Source organism: Nicotiana tabacum, chromosome 19, assembly GCF_000715075.1.
Source record: "Nicotiana tabacum cultivar K326 chromosome 19, ASM71507v2, whole genome shotgun sequence".
Lineage (NCBI taxonomy): Eukaryota > Viridiplantae > Streptophyta > Magnoliopsida > Solanales > Solanaceae > Nicotiana > Nicotiana tabacum.
The window spans coordinates 53,125,862-53,142,638 of NC_134098.1; the positions used below are offsets into that span (position 1 = coordinate 53,125,862).

Below are 16,777 nucleotides of genomic sequence, written 5' to 3' on the forward strand. Positions count from 1 at the left end.
TTATAAATAACGAAAGGAAAAGACAGAATGCTCGATGAAAGTCTGCTATAGCAAATGCAAGAATTGAAATAACAAATGGAAGTCTACAAAAAAAGTTTCGACATATCCAAACTCGTTCCTCGGACACATCCAAGCTCATTCCTTAGACACGTCTAATCATTTAATGCTTGCAAGATTTTTCTATAAATATAATGCAATTTGGCATCGAAGGGGGGAGGAGAACTACTTTTCTATAAACTTTGGTCTTAACTGCTTTCTTTAACTATTTTATTTTCTTCTTGTTAGTTTTTGGATTTTCTAAGAGTATTGGCAATATTCTAGAATTTCTTTTTGTTGTGAGATTTAAATACTCCATAATAGAGTAATCTCGTTTGTTGGGATAGTTGATGAAGCTTGATAAATATTTTTATAATATTATTTCAGTTTTAACACATTCTTGGCTTGAAATTTTCTTTTTATGATTCATAGTGTGCTGAAATAATGGTTTCTAATTAATCATTATTATCACTTCTATATATTTTATTTAAGTTATTCTTATATTAATTTTGTAATTCTCACGGGGAAAAATTAATATATAATAACCAATGAATAAAATCGTAAAGTGAGAATAATTTTTTGTAAAACTCTTATTTCAAATCTGTAATCTTGTTTGTCTCAGTTTTAATTCTCACAGAGAAACTGTTATAGGCAAGATTACTGATCTTTAGTAAAAATATTCTCACGAAGTTTTTTCTACCTTTTAGCACAATTCAAGCAAGAAAATATTTCGATTTGATCGTCACTAGTTTTAACTCAATTAATTACATAACCTCACGGAGTGCTATTAATTGACTTTTTCTTAGTGAGCAAATATAGTTGTATTAGCAATAAGCAATTATTCTTTAAATAAATACAACTCTTTTTAATTTATAAATCTTTCGAAAATTATTTGTTTTGCTTTAATTAATTAACAAGTTTTAAAATTCACCTTTCATCAATTTGGTTATTTCAAATAGTAGTAAAAATATTAAAAGTCTGTAGCCTAGATTAACCAATCTCTGTGGGACGATATCATAAACTATACTAGAATTTGACTGAGTACGAGCAAAAAAATCCTATGCACATTGGTCTCGTCAGTCCGAGTCCGAAAAGGCAACAAGAAGAGTACCTCGAGCCAGGGTACCGGACTCTGACTCCCTCTACCAGCTCGGGGATTACCCTGAAGATGACGATCTAGAGTTTGTCGCCCATGGGCCAGCTATTGATGAGGAAGAACAAGCGGCAACCAGAGGAAGTGGCCGAGAGACCGATCCCTCTTTAGCCCGGGAGCCAGAGGGAAAATCCAAGTCTACAATCTCCGAAGCTATCCCTACTCCGAGGGAAGTTGCCGGTGTCATTGACATTGCAGAATCACCGTCCCATACAGAGTCTTTATTCGATGAGGCTCAGGCCGTCAAGAAAAAGTCAAACGAGATGGCGCGGGCCGCAGAAGAGGCCCTCAACATGTTATTTGATGGTGTGGACATGGGCGTGTTAGAGGATTATTCCAGGTTCGGTCACCTGGAGATCCCGAAAAAGGATGTGTCGTTGGGAGAAGGAGAGTCGAGTTCGAGCCTGAAGCTGGTGAGGAAGTTCCCTGCTCCAAGCGTGGATCCCGATCGTAAAAGAACAATTGTGTTTACTATCCCGGCGGACACCCGGGTGTTGTCTACTCCGGTGAGTGTGGCCAGTTACCTTCGTTGCCTGGTGACCGAAGAGGACCAGGAGAAGATGAACGAATTGAGTGTATAGAGCCTCTTCAACGAGGCATAACAGGCATTGAACCAGGTAAGTTTCCCATTCCCTGTAACTTTCGTGCATCTTATTTAACTTAATCATGTCCTCATGGTCTTATCGATTTGTTTTTCAGGCTTCGGTGCTCCACCATGAAAGCTTCCATCGGTCTCAGATGGAAGTCAGCCAGTTTGAGTTCGAGCTCACGGAGCAAGTCTGGAATTAGGACATGTACATGGTTCTCAGCGAGCAAAAACAATGAGGCCCTCAAAGATCTCCCTATTCTGCGAGATGAGTTGGAAAAAGCTCAAAATGAGGCTTTGTCCGTGAATCGGGAGCATGCCGAACTAGTCGAGAAGGTAAGGATTTTTAGGTTAAAAATGAGAGGTTACCGTAGTGAATAACAATGCAACCTCGCAGGTCCAAGAGAATATAAGCCTAATTGACCAGCTCCAGGCCGAGATGAACGAGCTCAAAACTTTGACCGTTATGCTGAGGAGTAGGATGGACCTTCTGGCCTCGGAAAATAAGGCTATAAAAGAGAAGTTGGCTTTAGTCAAGGATCAGCTCCGGGTGGCAAAGGATAAGGCCGACAAGTGGTCTCGGCTAAATGACGAGCTTCGAGAACAACTGGATTCAACCATGTTAAAACGGGACGATCTCGACCGGGAATATACTGCGCTGAAGTCCAAGTTAGATTCAGCCTTGATTGATTGCTCCGAGGTCGAGGAAATATTGTCCCAATACAAGACCGATGTGGAAATAGCTGAGGCCCGCTTAATAACAAAGGCCGAGTTTGTAAAACGGCTGTCCCGGAGGGAGACCCTGGAGAAGATTCAGTTTGATTTGTCGGCCGAGATTGAAGAGGCCAAGAGGCTCGAGGCCGAGGCAAAAGAGCAATACAAGCCCGAAGGTCCCGAAGGTTCCGGTGCTAAGTCGAGCTTTGGTGAAGATTAGGCGGAGATGCCTTAGCTTTTCTTTCTCTTTTTTTGTTTTCTATTGTATATCTTTTTGTATTTTGATGTTGTTTTATCGTGCCTTTGTAAAGACTTTTTGGAATATATATAAAAAATTTCCCTTCGGCAACACTATGTCTTTTATTTCTCAGCATCTATTTGCAATTTTTTTGAAGTTCGTCATTAATGCCTTATCATAGAATTGGACGTAATCTAGAGTACCCATAACCCGAAAGCCCCAATGAGGCCCGGTTTCGATCTCCGAGTTGTTTACGCTTAGAAATCTTGATAAAAAATGAAGGCCTTTAAGATACTTGTGTGTTTTAGTCATACGCGACAGTGGTTTGCCGAGAGTAACCTTTTAATAGGTTTTAATCATATGTAAGGGCCTTACTTTCTAAGTACGGACTTAGATGTCTCCGAGCCATTTTAGGTTGGCCGTAACCTTTCATGTTCGGACCCTGCCCAATAGGCTTGGTTCCTCCGGAATTCGATAGCACGAGCTATCCGATCTTTTTATCGGATAACAATCTCGAAGTCGGAGTAGCCCATAATCTCTAGGATTCAGGATCCGTTATTTGTTCTAAGTAACTTCAACGAATGTATCGATGGTATAAAATGCGTAGTGATAAAATATATAGGTTAAATATTTTTCGTTGCTTTGCATGTAGAGTACATAATCGGAGGCACATAAGCATATGCCATGGCAAGAGTGGGCTACATGGGTACGATTTGTTTGACCATTTGACCCTTATAACGAATCTTAATTACCAATCCTTGGCTTTTAATATTATGTAATAACACCTTCTAAGGATCCTAACTTAGGGGGTAATAGCCCCCAATATTTGAGGCTTAACTTGTGAGGGCTCGGATTTTATTGGTTCAGTGTAGGTGATCAGCAACTCCGGCTTTAGGCCGGCCTTCGAAACTAAGGTAGCACGTTTTACTATTGTCTCGTTAAAAACATTGCCGTAAAAACCAACTTCATAAAAAAAACTAGTTCAAGGGATAAAAGAGTACAACACGTGCTTTCAAACCTAATAGTCATATTTCCCCTCGCCCGAGTACCTGCACAAGTTAGTCCGTAATATAACAAATTTCAAAAGGGAATTGTGCTCGTACCTTAGCAGTAGTACCGCTTTAAGTGTGCCACGTTTCAGTTGTTCGGTAGTTGTACACTATTTCCAAACTCGAGTTTATATGAACCTTTCCCGGTTATTCTGACAACTCTATATGATCTTTCCCAGTTTGGGCCTAGTTTCCCATTATTTGGGTTCATGATGTGTAGTGTTACTTTCCTTAAGACCAAGTCCCCGACTTGAAAATGTCGAAGGTTAGCTCTTCGGTTGTAGTACCTCCCCACTCGCTGCTTTTGGGCAGCCAATCGGTCCAAGGCAGATTCTCGCCTCTCATCCAATAAGTCCAAACTCGCGGTCATGGCCTCGCTGTTTGACATTTTAGTAGCATACTCCAACCTGAAGCTCGGTTCCCCCACCTCGACCGGGATTAAGTCTTCCGCGCTGTAGACTATAGAAAATAGGGTCGCTCCGGTACTTAACTTCGAAGTTGTTCAATATGCCTACAAGACTTCGAGCAAGATTTCTTTCCATTTTCCCTTTGAATCAGTCAGTCTCTTTTTCAAGTTTTGGAGTATAGTTTTGTTCGTTGACTTCGCATGTCCGTTCCCACTAGGGCGGTAAGGTTTTGATAATATCTTTTTGATTTTGTGGTCTTCGAAAAACTTACTTACCTTGTTACCGACGAATTGCTTTCCATTATCGCAAACGATCTCGGTCGATATCCCGAACCGACATATTATGTGATCCCAGATGAAGTCGATGACCTTTTTCTCCTGAACCTTTTCGAACGCCTGAGCCTCGGCACATGTAGAGAAGTAATCGGTCATGAGTAGTATGTATTGGGCTTTACCATGAGCCCATGGCAAGGGACCGACGATATCCATCCCTCACTTCATAAACAGCCATGGAAATAGGACCGGGTGAAGTATTTCTCCCGGTTGATAAATTATTGGGGCATGTTTTTGACACTCGTTGTATTTTCGTACGAAGTCTTTCGCATATTTCTCCATATCGTTCCAGTAATAACCAGCTCTGATTAGCTTCCAAACTAGGGATTCTGCTCCCGAGTGGTTCCCACAAGTGCCCTTGTGGACCTCTCTCATGGCGTAGTCAGTTTCTCCCAGACCCAAGCACCTAGCCCAAAAAATGGGTAACAATTGAATTTGTACGCGATTTAAAGGATATGTGATTCAATTTAATACGAATGATCTAAGAACAACAAGTAATTGAGTTAAAGATAAAATGAAAGATCAGACCAATTGTAATGTGATGATCAAGTCTGATCTCAGGATGAACAGTGAAATTCAACCTCGATTGGACCTTCGATATAAGCTCGGATGCGAATAAGAAAAGAGAATAACTGAGGAACACCTTGAATAATAGCTAGAAGACAAATTTGACTTTTATTGCTTTGATTTGCGTGTCAACAATGTGTTAAATTAAAAGAAAATTTTTTCTTTATATAGTAGGGGAATTTCAGTCCGAGTATAAGTCTAAATAAGGTAAAAATCTTCTTTTCCTAGTAAATGTCGATCCGTGGTTGATGTCGGACGAGATTCGCGTCGTAATATCCGGTTAAGGGCGAATATTACGGCTCCCTGCTTGTCATGCATAACCGTTCTTCGCGTTTCCCGTGGTCTAGAAATTTTACTTGGTCTAGGTCTGTTATTTTGCTGTCCCGATCCCAGATGCATCGTTTACTTCTCCCGGGTTCTGATACGAGGGGTCCTTCGGCCTTGCTTATAGTCGCGTCAAATCGTATCTTGTTTTCTTATTGGGAAATCGAGGAAACTTTACCTCCGATTTTACCCGTACACAGACATGATTTCACTTAGAGAAGAAGTTAGAGCTTTTGTGAGTGAAACATTTATTCCTTTGAGATACTCAAACAAAACTTTTAGGTTTAATTTTTTAATTTAAAATTAAAATAATAGATAAAATAATAAAGTAAACATTGAATTGCAAATAATATGTGCCCTAATGCCCTTATAACTCGAAGAAAAATTCCTAAAGTATGCATATGATAAAAATTCATTATTTTACATACAAACTTTATAATAATGATATGAGATAAACGTGCAATGCACGTTCAGAGAGATTAATTAATTTAAATAGACGTCACTCATCCGCTTAAACTAAGCATAATATATGTATAATTCACATATAATATATGAATAATCATATATAATTAATTTATAATCTATATTTATATTTTGCACATGTATCTCTTTTCACTCATTACGTAGCTTGTACCTAAGAAAATAGTTATTATAACTTACTCACTCTATTTCAATTTAAATGACACACTTTTCTTATTAGTCTATTTCAAAAAGAATGTCACACTTCTATATTTGGAAACAAATTTACTTTAAATTTTTTATTTTACCCACTTTACCCTTAATGAGAAGTTTTTATATCTACAAAAATGTCATGGCCCCTTAAGCTTTTAGGACCACATATTTCGAGAGTCATTTTTTTTTCTTCTTAAACTTTGTGCCACTATTTAAATTAAACTAGAGGGAGTATTAATTAACTACATACAAATTTTAAAAAGTTTTGAGGTTAAAAACAGAACTCATAGTGTATGGAATAAAATTTATGATTATATTTTTATTATTATTTTATTAGATACATAAATATTATTGGTTGAATCTCAAGTAATTATTTTTATAAATATTATTATTAATTCATGTATTTAAAATATGAAATCTAATCGCATTTATAACTAAAATATTAAATTAATATTTATTGCAATTTGCAAGTATAAAATTATGGCCTTTCGTTTGTAAATGAACAAAAGGATTAGAAACAATTGAAAAGGTCTTAAACATTAAAGAAAAATGTAAGTTGCACTCAATTAGGTTGTTACTTTTAAAATTTTGGACTTTTATGATTATTTCAAGTTGAAATCTAAGTTACTTTTTTCTTATTAAAACCAGTCTATTATTTCTAGGAAGATTTTTAATCTTCTCGAATTAGCTATTTGTTCAAATATATAAAAGGTAAAATTTAATTTACTTGAAAGTCCTAAATATTATGACTTCCAATATAATAGTTTAAATAAGGAAAGATATAATAAGTAAAATTTTAGTTAATTTAAAAGTTTTAAATATTAGGAAAATAATTACACGACTATTTTGTCTAGTATGAACTCTATTTTTGTAGGATAAAAAAGGCAAACGATAATTCGCTAAGCTTTTAATATAATATATATATATATATAGATATAGATAATTTATATAATTAAAATTTACTTTCTCCACTCCCAAATATTACTAGTTATTTTGATAACCTAAATTTGTGGATGAAAAGCGCTAAAAATTACAACTTGTTATTATTAAAAATATGTAGAATAAATATAAAAAAGTTGCGGTCCTATTTGGTTTATGTTACACACTTTTCTTATAGTTAATTTAAAAAATAACATATTCATATATTTGAAAATAATTTATCTTTAAATTTTATTTTTTATCCTTAATAAGAAATTTTAAGCCACACAATTATTATGCTTTATTTAAAATCATAAATTTTCAGAGGTCTTATATCAATACTAATTTTACAGGTAATAACAGATTTAAGATTACAAATTCTAAAAGTTTTTGTTAAAATTTAGTGCTAAATTAAACTAGGTCACATAATAAATTGAAAATGAGAGAGTTAAACGTCTTCACATATTTGGAAACTGATAAAAGTATTTTTAGAACTGGCAGCTTGGACTTTAAATCCTTTTGGCTTTCCTAATCATTCCCGGTATAAGCAAAAGAATTCTATACAGTAGAGTCATATTCACCCCTCAAAAACTACAGTGTCTCCGTTTGGCGATCAGCTGCAGGTAATCTCCACCTAAATTTCCAGCAGATCTGAATTCTTCGGTTTGATAATCCGTTATACACTTATTTTTGTGTATGATTTTTCAATTCATTTCTCGCATCTGTACCCTAGGGTTATTACTTTGACAATCATGATTATATATTTACACTGATTTGGCTAATTATTTGATCTATTGTTGCAATTCGCCAATAGGTTTCGAAGTTTCACATCACTCCAACTTCCAATCTCTGCTAGCCATGAATTCTAGAAGGTTCTTTTTCGAGCTTTATCCTGTCTTTCTTCTTAATCAATGATTTTCCATGCAGATCATCTGATTCATCACATTAATTATGTTAGTAGCATAGATTCAATCATTTGGTACCCTTTCTTATATCGAGATAGGATCACGTGATTTTAATTTTTGAATTACCATGATACTGTGGTAAATGGGCCTGCATAGTGTGGGTCATAGAGGATTCATATCTGATTAACCTACCCAACTAGTTTAGCATTGAGGTGTGGTTCGTTGATTAATAATGTGGTAATCAGAATATCGACATGCTAGCCCAAGCCGGTACTCCTTTTTTTTTTTCTGCTTAAGCAATGCATATCACTACTTATGCTCAGTAGAATGCTTTTCTTCATCTACCATGGAGGCATGGATTTTGATATTACTTTAAGAAACAAAAACAATTATGCCTCATTCCCAAGTAAGTTAAGGTCGGCTATATGAATCCTCACTGTCCATGTTGCTCAATTTAATCTCATCTCAAACCTATATTTGACATGCATGACCAGTGAACTAGGTTGATATTACATTATTATGGCCATAATTATATACTTTACGACTCTTTCTTTTCCTTTTTTTTTTTCTCGTTTAAAGAAAACTTCCTGTGTTCTGAAGTATGGTTAAGAATCCTGCCAGTTTCCTCTACAGTTTATTCCAACAATGTCGTGTACGATTTTACGCTAGTTCACCGGATGGACACTACTACCCGCAAATATATGTGACCTCGGTAGTATATAGACCTCAAAAATAGCCTCAAAATGTGTAATTAGGTGGCACAAAGTTGATTTTATCTTATTCTGGTCCTACCAATGCTTTATTTGTGTGGACTGTCATTCTTCCACCTCAATTGTTAATCATGTGTTTTCTAAAGCAGTTACATTAAGTAGATTGGATGCAAGCTTTAAGTTAGTATATTATTTAGGACCAAAATTTGCTCTTCTATGGTTAAAAAGGAAAAGTATTATGAGCAAATCCTTCTTCATTTAAATAAAAAAGAAAGTATTATGACTATATCCTGCTTGTGCATTGAATGTGTATGTTCCCCGTGCCTGATCCTCTTTTTATGTAGTATGAGATGTAAAAATGGGACTATAGGCTTCATCCAACTTTGGTGGTGAACTTTATCATTTCTGTTGCAGCCTTAGACTCTCATATTTGACATGGCAGGGGTAATTTGAAGTGGCAAGAAGACCCCAAAAAGTTGAACTGGCAACTTGTTTCTAGCCTTTATCCATGCTAACCTACTGGGGGTGGGGTGTGGTGACTTCATAACCAGGGCTGTTCTTTGTTCTTGTAATTGTAAAGGAACATTCTTATTTGCACCCATCTCTTCCTATTGCTTAACAATCCTTGACTTTAGGGAACGTAGCAACAGAGCAGCACTATTTGATGGAATTGAGGAAGGTGGTATAAGGGCTTCGTCGTCATATGCTTCACATGAAATTGATGAACAAGAGAATGAGAAAGCAATGGACGGGTTGCAAGATAGAGTTAATCTGCTGAAAAGAGTAAGTCCTGCACATGTAGAAGCTTTTAGTTTTATTCAGCTCAAGTTTCATTTTTCTATGTTTACTGGCCAGGTAAAAAAGTACCATAATTTTTGTTGTGTATTTGAACTATAGACTCCTCTTAAAGGGTGATTGAGGTTCCAAAGGGGGAGAACTTTTTCGTAAGTAGTAGTAGATGGAGCCTAACTATTTGATTTCTCATGGGGTAAAATATAGACACTCTTCCTCGAAGAGAAGATTCCTTTTGTCTATTCGATGCTATGTAGTTGTTTATATGCTCATCTCCTATGTTTGGCATGGAATGTTAGTAGACAGCTGATGTTTTTGGGAGGTCAAAATTATTCATCTTTCAGTAATTTTCAATGGAAAATATAGTACACCATTTTTAGAACATCTTTTATGAAATCCTAGATTGAGCACACTCTCAGATATCCTTTTATGCTTTAGAAAGCTCATTTCTCAACTTACTTATTGTCATGTATATTTAACTATGGCGGTCGTTCATTAGGTTGGAAAACATGTTTTTGCTTTTTGTTGCAACTTAAGTATTTGAGTTCTTGTAAGTTTCTTTCTCTCTTCTGGATCATCATTCAATATGTGTGCGTCAACTAACGTAGCTGTGTGTTGTTGGCAATGAGCATCTTGAACTTTTGAAGAGTTTTAGATTTGTCCTGATGAAGCTTTAAATCCAACAGTTATCAGGTGATATACATGAGGAAGTGGAGACACATAATAGGATGCTGGACAGAATGGTCAGCACACTTCAATGAAGTAACTTACCTCATGCTTTTATGTTTTTTTATTACTAAAATGTGCGCAATATTTTCCTGTATGGCTATTCAGGGTAATGATATGGATTCTTCAAGGGGAGTTTTAGCTGGAACAATGGATAAATTTAAGATGGTATGTAATATTGGTCGACATTTAAACCAACTTTGCCTTGTATTGCAGAATCTGAACTGTTTCCTTTCCTTTTCAGGTATTCGAGACCAAATCAAGCCGAAGAATGTTTACACTTGTAGCCTCATTTGTGGTCCTCTTTTTGGTTGTATACTATCTCACTAGGTAATTAGCATTGTGAACTAGAATATGTAGTGGTTTTGTGTGCAGAAAGAAATGCTGTTTTTACTCAAAATTCTGCTGCCAATTGCTCAATGTAAGAATCTTGTGACTTGTGGGTCTGTGTAAAAGATGTTTTTGGTGCAACAGATGCTTTTCAGTGTCAAATGGAATATGAGTGCTATGCAGTTAAACATTTTATTTCAGGCACCTAAGTTGATAGAGAGCTAAGATTGTAACTAAGGAAAGTTCTCCTCAGCCCTTTTTACACACCTCGTACCTGGTGGAATGTTATGATCTGGGGTTGATTATAGGTCCATCAATGAACTAATTAACCACATGGAGTGGTCAGTGGAGTCTTAGAAACCGAACTTTTACTCGGTCACTTAAAGACGGTCCCAATTTCAGCGAATCTGGAGGGTTTTCTTGGATGATTGTGGGAAGTTTTATGTAGTCGAGAGATAAAAAGTATTTATATAATTAGGTCACTTTTAAGTTAACTATTGGTAATTGTTTTTGTTTATAATAAGTACTGTGACCTAATTAAGCTAACTATAGGTAATTGTTTATAATAAGTACTGATACGTAGGAAATACTCTTGCACGGTTTACACGTGTGACCTATAAATCTTTCTTTCCTAAAGTAGAATCAGGTTTAAGCTCGATGTAGATTTTTTAGTCATCCGCTTTGACATATGGGTATCTTCACATTTTCATTTTTTCTTCTATTTGTTGGTGTTGGCACTTGGCATTGTTATCGAAAAACATAAGATAACCAGAATTCGTGGTACCGACGCAATTGGCAGGTTGCAACTTGCAAAGGGTCAAGGGTGATTTTTGCTTTTTCTTCTCTCTTTGAGCAAACATGGCCCATGGGGAGGGGGCTGGGGAAACTGATGTACTCAACTTTTGCTTTTGGAGTTGATCTAAATTCTTTCCTCTGTATGTTTTCGTTTAGAAGGAGAAGAATGACATACAGTTTTTTCAACTTTGTGCACCTTTTTGCATACTTTAGTTCCAAGAAAGTTTTGCCCAAAAAAAAAAAAAAACGTTTTGCACCTGTCCAGCAGCTCCTGTCCTACTAGCACAAGCAGTTGTCAAAAATGAGGAGACTTATCAGGAGAGGAACCAGCCATATCAAAATTGAAAATGAGAGGAATGAAAAATGAAAATTTGCACCAGCCGAGAATTGAACCCGGGTCTGTACCGTGGCAGGGTACTATTCTACTACTAGACCCCTGGTGCATTAGTATCTAACAGAGTATACGACAATAATATTAGTGTATTAGTACCAACAATATCATCTCTTGTTCTCAAAATTTAAAAGCTTTTGGGTGTAAAGAATGAAACGAGAAAAACAGAGAAAAGCTTAGAAGGCAAAGGACTCTTTGTTCTGTTACTACTTAGAAACCAAATTACATTTGACTCTTTAAATAGATAACCCAACAATAAACTACTCTCCACAACTCCTAAAGAAGAGGAAATAACTTGACCTTGTACATTAACTGAAACCCAAAAATTAGGAACACTAATACACGTTTCTAAACTAAGAAACAAACTGAGAGTAAATACTTAGTCCACCAACAGCTATCACATACAACTAACAGCTATAAAAATACTTGACATTCCCTCCCTTAAACTGAAAACTTTCAGTTTAATTTGCAGACTCCTAGCAATTGTCGTAACTTCAGAAAGCTTGCTGATTTAAGGGGTTTGGTAGGTTTGGTAAACATATCTGCGACTTGCTCTTCACTTCTACAATAACTCAATTTAATCTTCTCATCCTTGGTGAGGTCACGCAAGAAATGGTATTTTACATCGATATGCTTACTCCTCCCATGTAGCACAGGATATTTTGAGAGATTAATTGCAGAGTTATTGTCACAATGAATAACTGTAGGACCTTCCTATTTAAAATGAAGTTCGCCAAGTATATTTCTCAACCAAATAACCTGATTCGCACAATATGCAGCAGCTACAAACTCTGCTTCTGTGGTTGATAATGTGACAATTGGTTGTTTCTTTGATGACCATGAAATGACTCCTGAACCAAACATAAATACATACCCGGAGGTGCTTTTTCTGTCATCTAAATCTCCAGCATAGTCACTGTCTGTGTACCCAAGCAAACTTCCAATTGCATTCTTCTTGTAAAATATCCCATGACCATTTGTACCTTTCAAGCATCGAAAAATTCTCTTGACAGCTTGAAGATGCACTTCTTTTGGACAATCCATAAACCTGCTAAATGCTAATGAAGCTAACAACATGCATTATATCGGGTCTTATTGCGGTTAAATACATCAAACATCCCACCATTTGCTTGTACAGAGTGCTGTCCACATTTCGTCCATCAGGCTCTTTTATGAGTTCTGCCCTTTCTCATCTTCAAAGTTTGTTGGAATTTGTTGAGGGAGATCATCATCACTCCAATTCCACGTTGCTTCTTCATCAAAAATAACATCTCGACTAATAACAATTTTCTTGGTGATAGGATTGAATAATTTATAAGCTTTTGATTCATCACTAACACCAAGCAAAATGCATTTTTGCCCTTTGTCATCCAATTTCTTTCTTGTTGCATCTGGAATGTGGGCATATGCAATACACCCAAAGATTCTAAAATAAGCAACAATTGGTTTACACCCACTCCAAGCTTCACGAGGAGTCATATTTTGAGCAGAAAAAGTAGGACTTCTTTTCAAAATATGAACACTCCAAAGAACAGTTTAAGGCCAAAAGCTTTTCGGTTTCAAAAGACTTCGCACCATATTAAGAATGGAAGGATTCTTTCGCTCGCATACACCATTTTGTTGAGGCGTATGAGCTGCTGTAAGTTGTCTTTTAATTCCATTCCTCTCACAAAATTCTGCAAATTCTTTTAAGTTAAATTCTCCACCACGGTCCGTCCGAAGAACTTTAATTTGAGAATTAGTTTCCTTTTCAACCAGTACTTTGAACTTCTTAAAAATCTCAAATGCTCTAGCTTTCTCCTGCAAAAACTACACCCAAGTATTTCGGCTAAAATCATCAATAAATATGATAAAATACCGTATATCTCCATTTGATGTTGGATTTATAGGGCCACAAATATTTGAGTGAATTAATTCCAACACCTTCTTTTCCCTCCAAGATGTGCTCGTTGGAAATTGATTGCGATGTGTTGGGTTTTTAAGCTTAAATGTAGCTTAAAAGAGGGTGAATGGGAAATGAAGGGAAATTAAAAATATTTGAGTTTCCCTCCTTGACAAAGGAACATTGTCCCATATTGGAAGAGGAAAAGGTTTTGATGGTTATATATACAATTGCACTTCTTCTAGCTCTTAAAGAGTTAAGAAGAAGGCAAGCCTCGCGCTGTCGTCGCTCGACTCGGCTTCGGCTTCAGATTTGGTCAAACGATTGATTGATTAATTTTTTGGACCAAATTTATTTGTTAATAGTAAATATTAATAGAAATGTTATTAAATATCTATTTTTTTAAACGAAAAATTAATATTAAATCCAACAGAATAGTATATGCCTTTTTGTTTTTTTGTAAAAGCCATTTAATTTATGGCCGTTTTACAACCTCTTCAGTTTGAGCTCAACATTGGCTATAAATACCGGTCCATTCTCTCAGATTTTCCATACGAATTTCTGAATTCTCTTCCTTTCTTCTACATTATTTTAACTATAAAGAAAGCAACAGTAAGTGTGATTTGCTACCGATCTTTGTGTTTGCTGAAACACTAGGGTTTGAAGTATCGTTACACCAGTGTGTAATTCGTTCTATCATGCGAGGAAATAATCCACAACCTTGGGTGCTAGGAGGGGATTAAATTCCTTAAGGAAACAATGTGAATTCAGTGGGCTCGGATTAAATTCTGTTTCTTTTACATTTCTGTTTATATGTTATTTTATCTTCTCCAGAATTATTTTACAAATACAGAATAATAACAAGCTTAAGGAATTTAATATTTTCTGTATTTGTGTTATACTCACTGTTTTTGGAGACTAAAACCTGTGTGGTTTTCTACTCCAGTGGAGATTAAAATCTACGTGATTTTAACGTTTGTTTGTGTCATTCTTTTACAGAAATGACGAATGACAACGGGAACCAGACTGTTCCTATGGTGAATGCCAATGCATCGACAAGCCGAACAACACCGGCATTGGCACCGACAGAAAAACCCAAAAAATTTTTCGGGATTGATTTCAAGCGGTGGCAGCAGAAGATGTTCTTCTACTTGACGACTTTAAGTCTGTAGAAGTTCATTAAGGAAGATGTTCCTGTTCTGCCCGACGAAACTCCAGAAAATGAACACTTTCTCGTGACTGAGTCGTGGAAGCATTCTGATTTTCTATGCAAGAATTATATTCTTAGCGGACTAGAGGACGATCTGTATAACGTCTATAATAATATGGAGACGTCAAAACAACTGTGGATAGCGCTTGCAAGGAAATACAAAACGGAAGATGCCGGGTTAAAAAAATTCGTTGCCGCTAAATTTTTGGACTATAAAATGGTAGATAGCAAGTCTGTTATTACCCAAGTTCAGGAATTACAAGTGATTATTCACAATCTCCTTGCTGAAGGTATAAGTCAAATTAATACTAATGTTGAAAGTATTAATTATATTATTTCTACTAACCGAATTTTTATTGAAGGTCTTGTCATCAATGAAGCATTCCAAGTTACAGCAATGATTGAGAAGTTGCCTCTTTTGTGGAAGGACTTAAAAAACTACTTGAAATACAAACGCAAGGAGATGTCCCTTGAAGATCTTATTGTTCGGTTGAGAATCGAAGAGGACAACAAAGCTGCTGAAAAGAAAGGCCGTGGAAACTCAACAATAATGGGAGCAAACATTGTTGAGGATAGAAAGAGGAAGAAGGCTTATGGACCGAAAAGCAACCCAAGCAAGAAGCGGTTCAACGGAAATTGCTACAACTGTGGAAAAGCTGGACACAGATCTGCAGATTGTCATGCTCCAAAGAAAGACAAGAAGAAGGGTCAAGCAAACATGGTTAAAAAGCACGAAGATGTTGATGACTTGTGTACTATGCTTTCTGAATGCAACCTGGTGGGAAATCCTAAGGAGTGGTGGATTGATTCTGGAGCCACTCGCCATGTTTGTGCTGTTAGAGAAGCGTTTGCTACATATGCTCTTGTTGGACCCGAATAGACGCTTTCTATGGGAAATTCTTCAACGGTCAAAATTGAAGGATGTGGGAAGATATTTATGAAAATGACTTCTGGTAAGGTGGTGACTTTGAACAACGTCCTTCATATTCTCGAGATTAGAAAGAACTTAGTCTCTGCTGGACTTCTTGTTAAGAACGGGTTTAAGTGAGTTTTTGTATCCGATAAGGTTGTAATAAGTAAGAATGATATGTTTGTAGGAAAAGGTTACCTCACTGAGGGCCTTTTCAAGCTGAATGTAATGGTTGTTGAGAATAATAATAAAATTTCAGCTTCTTCTTACTTACTTGAGTCAAATGAATTATGGCATATACGTTTGGGTCATGTCAATTATAAAACCTTGTGGAAAATGATTAATTTGAAAGTATTTCCTATGTTTGAATGCGACAAATCAAAATGTAAAATATATGTAGAATCTAAGTATGTTAAACATCCTTATAAGTCAGTTGAAAGGAATTCAAATCCTTTAGACTTAATTCACAGATATTTGCGACATGAAGTCAATACCATCTCACGGTGGAAAGAAGTATTTCATAACTTTTATTGACGACAGTACTCGATATTGCTATGTTTACTTACTTAATAGTAAAAATGAAGCAATAGACGCATTCAGGCAAATACAAAAATGAAGTTGAAACGCAACTTAACAAGAAAATCAAAATGATAAGAAGTGATAGGGGTGGTGAATATGAATCTCCTTTTGAAAAAATATGTTTAGAATATGGAATAATTCATCAAACAATGGCCCCTTACATGCCCCAATCCAATGGGATTGCGGAAAGAAAGAATCGTTCATTAAAGGAGATGATGAACGCATTGTTGTTAAGTTCTGGGTTGCCGCAGAACTTATGGGGGAAAGCCGTTCTTATGGCTAACCGGATACTAAATCGAGTACCCCATAGAAAAACACAATCCATTCCATATGAAAAATGGAAAGGAAGAAAGCCCAACTTGAATTATTTTAAAGTGTGGGGGTATTTGTCAAAAGTACAAGATCCTAAACCCAAAAGAGTAAAAATAGGACCGAAAACCGTTGATTGTGTTTTCATAGGATATGCGACCAATAGTAAAGCATATCGATTTCTGGTTCATAAATCAGAAAATCCTGACATTCATAATAATACAGTTATAGAATCAGATAAT

General features: G+C 36.1%; 2 protein-coding genes across 3 annotated transcripts; both read left to right on the forward strand.

The window, feature by feature from the left end:
* The first annotated feature begins 7,469 nt into the window (after positions 1-7,469).
* LOC107799073 (bet1-like SNARE 1-1) lies at positions 7,470-10,621 on the forward strand. 2 transcript variants are annotated; one of them, XM_016622144.2, is made up of 6 exons: positions 7,470-7,619; positions 7,811-7,868; positions 9,247-9,394; positions 10,090-10,146; positions 10,238-10,297; positions 10,374-10,621. In XM_016622144.2, exons 2-6 carry the CDS (start codon positions 7,855-7,857, stop codon positions 10,461-10,463), a joined length of 369 nt encoding a protein of 122 aa, XP_016477630.1. In that variant the 5' UTR covers positions 7,470-7,619; positions 7,811-7,854; the 3' UTR covers positions 10,464-10,621. The 2 variants fall into 2 exon arrangements, with proteins under 2 accessions (XP_016477630.1, XP_016477631.1); XM_016622145.2 differs by having other exon boundaries at positions 9,256-9,394.
* A 1,930-nt stretch (positions 10,622-12,551) lies between these two features.
* On the forward strand, positions 12,552-15,916 carry LOC142173345 (uncharacterized). Its single transcript, XM_075238932.1, has 3 exons — positions 12,552-13,284; positions 14,527-15,027; positions 15,100-15,916. The coding sequence occupies exons 2-3, from the start codon at positions 14,853-14,855 to the stop codon at positions 15,615-15,617; spliced, it is 693 nt and encodes a 230-aa protein (XP_075095033.1). The 5' UTR covers positions 12,552-13,284; positions 14,527-14,852; the 3' UTR covers positions 15,618-15,916.
* The last annotated feature ends 861 nt before the right edge of the window (positions 15,917-16,777 follow it).

Bases quoted from the DNA above. Each gene is read 5' to 3' on its own strand.
- LOC107799073 (XM_016622144.2), top strand. The intron at 9,395-10,089 runs GTAAGTCCTGCA...TAAATCCAACAG, and splicing joins GAGTTAATCTGCTGAAAAGA to TTATCAGGTGATATACATGA. The intron at 10,298-10,373 runs GTATGTAATATT...TTTCCTTTTCAG, and splicing joins CAATGGATAAATTTAAGATG to GTATTCGAGACCAAATCAAG.
- LOC142173345 (XM_075238932.1), top strand. From the start codon at position 14,853: ATGGAGACGTCAAAACAACTGTGGATAGCGCTTGCAAGGAAATACAAA. The intron at 15,028-15,099 runs GTATAAGTCAAA...TTTTTATTGAAG, and splicing joins TCACAATCTCCTTGCTGAAG to GTCTTGTCATCAATGAAGCA.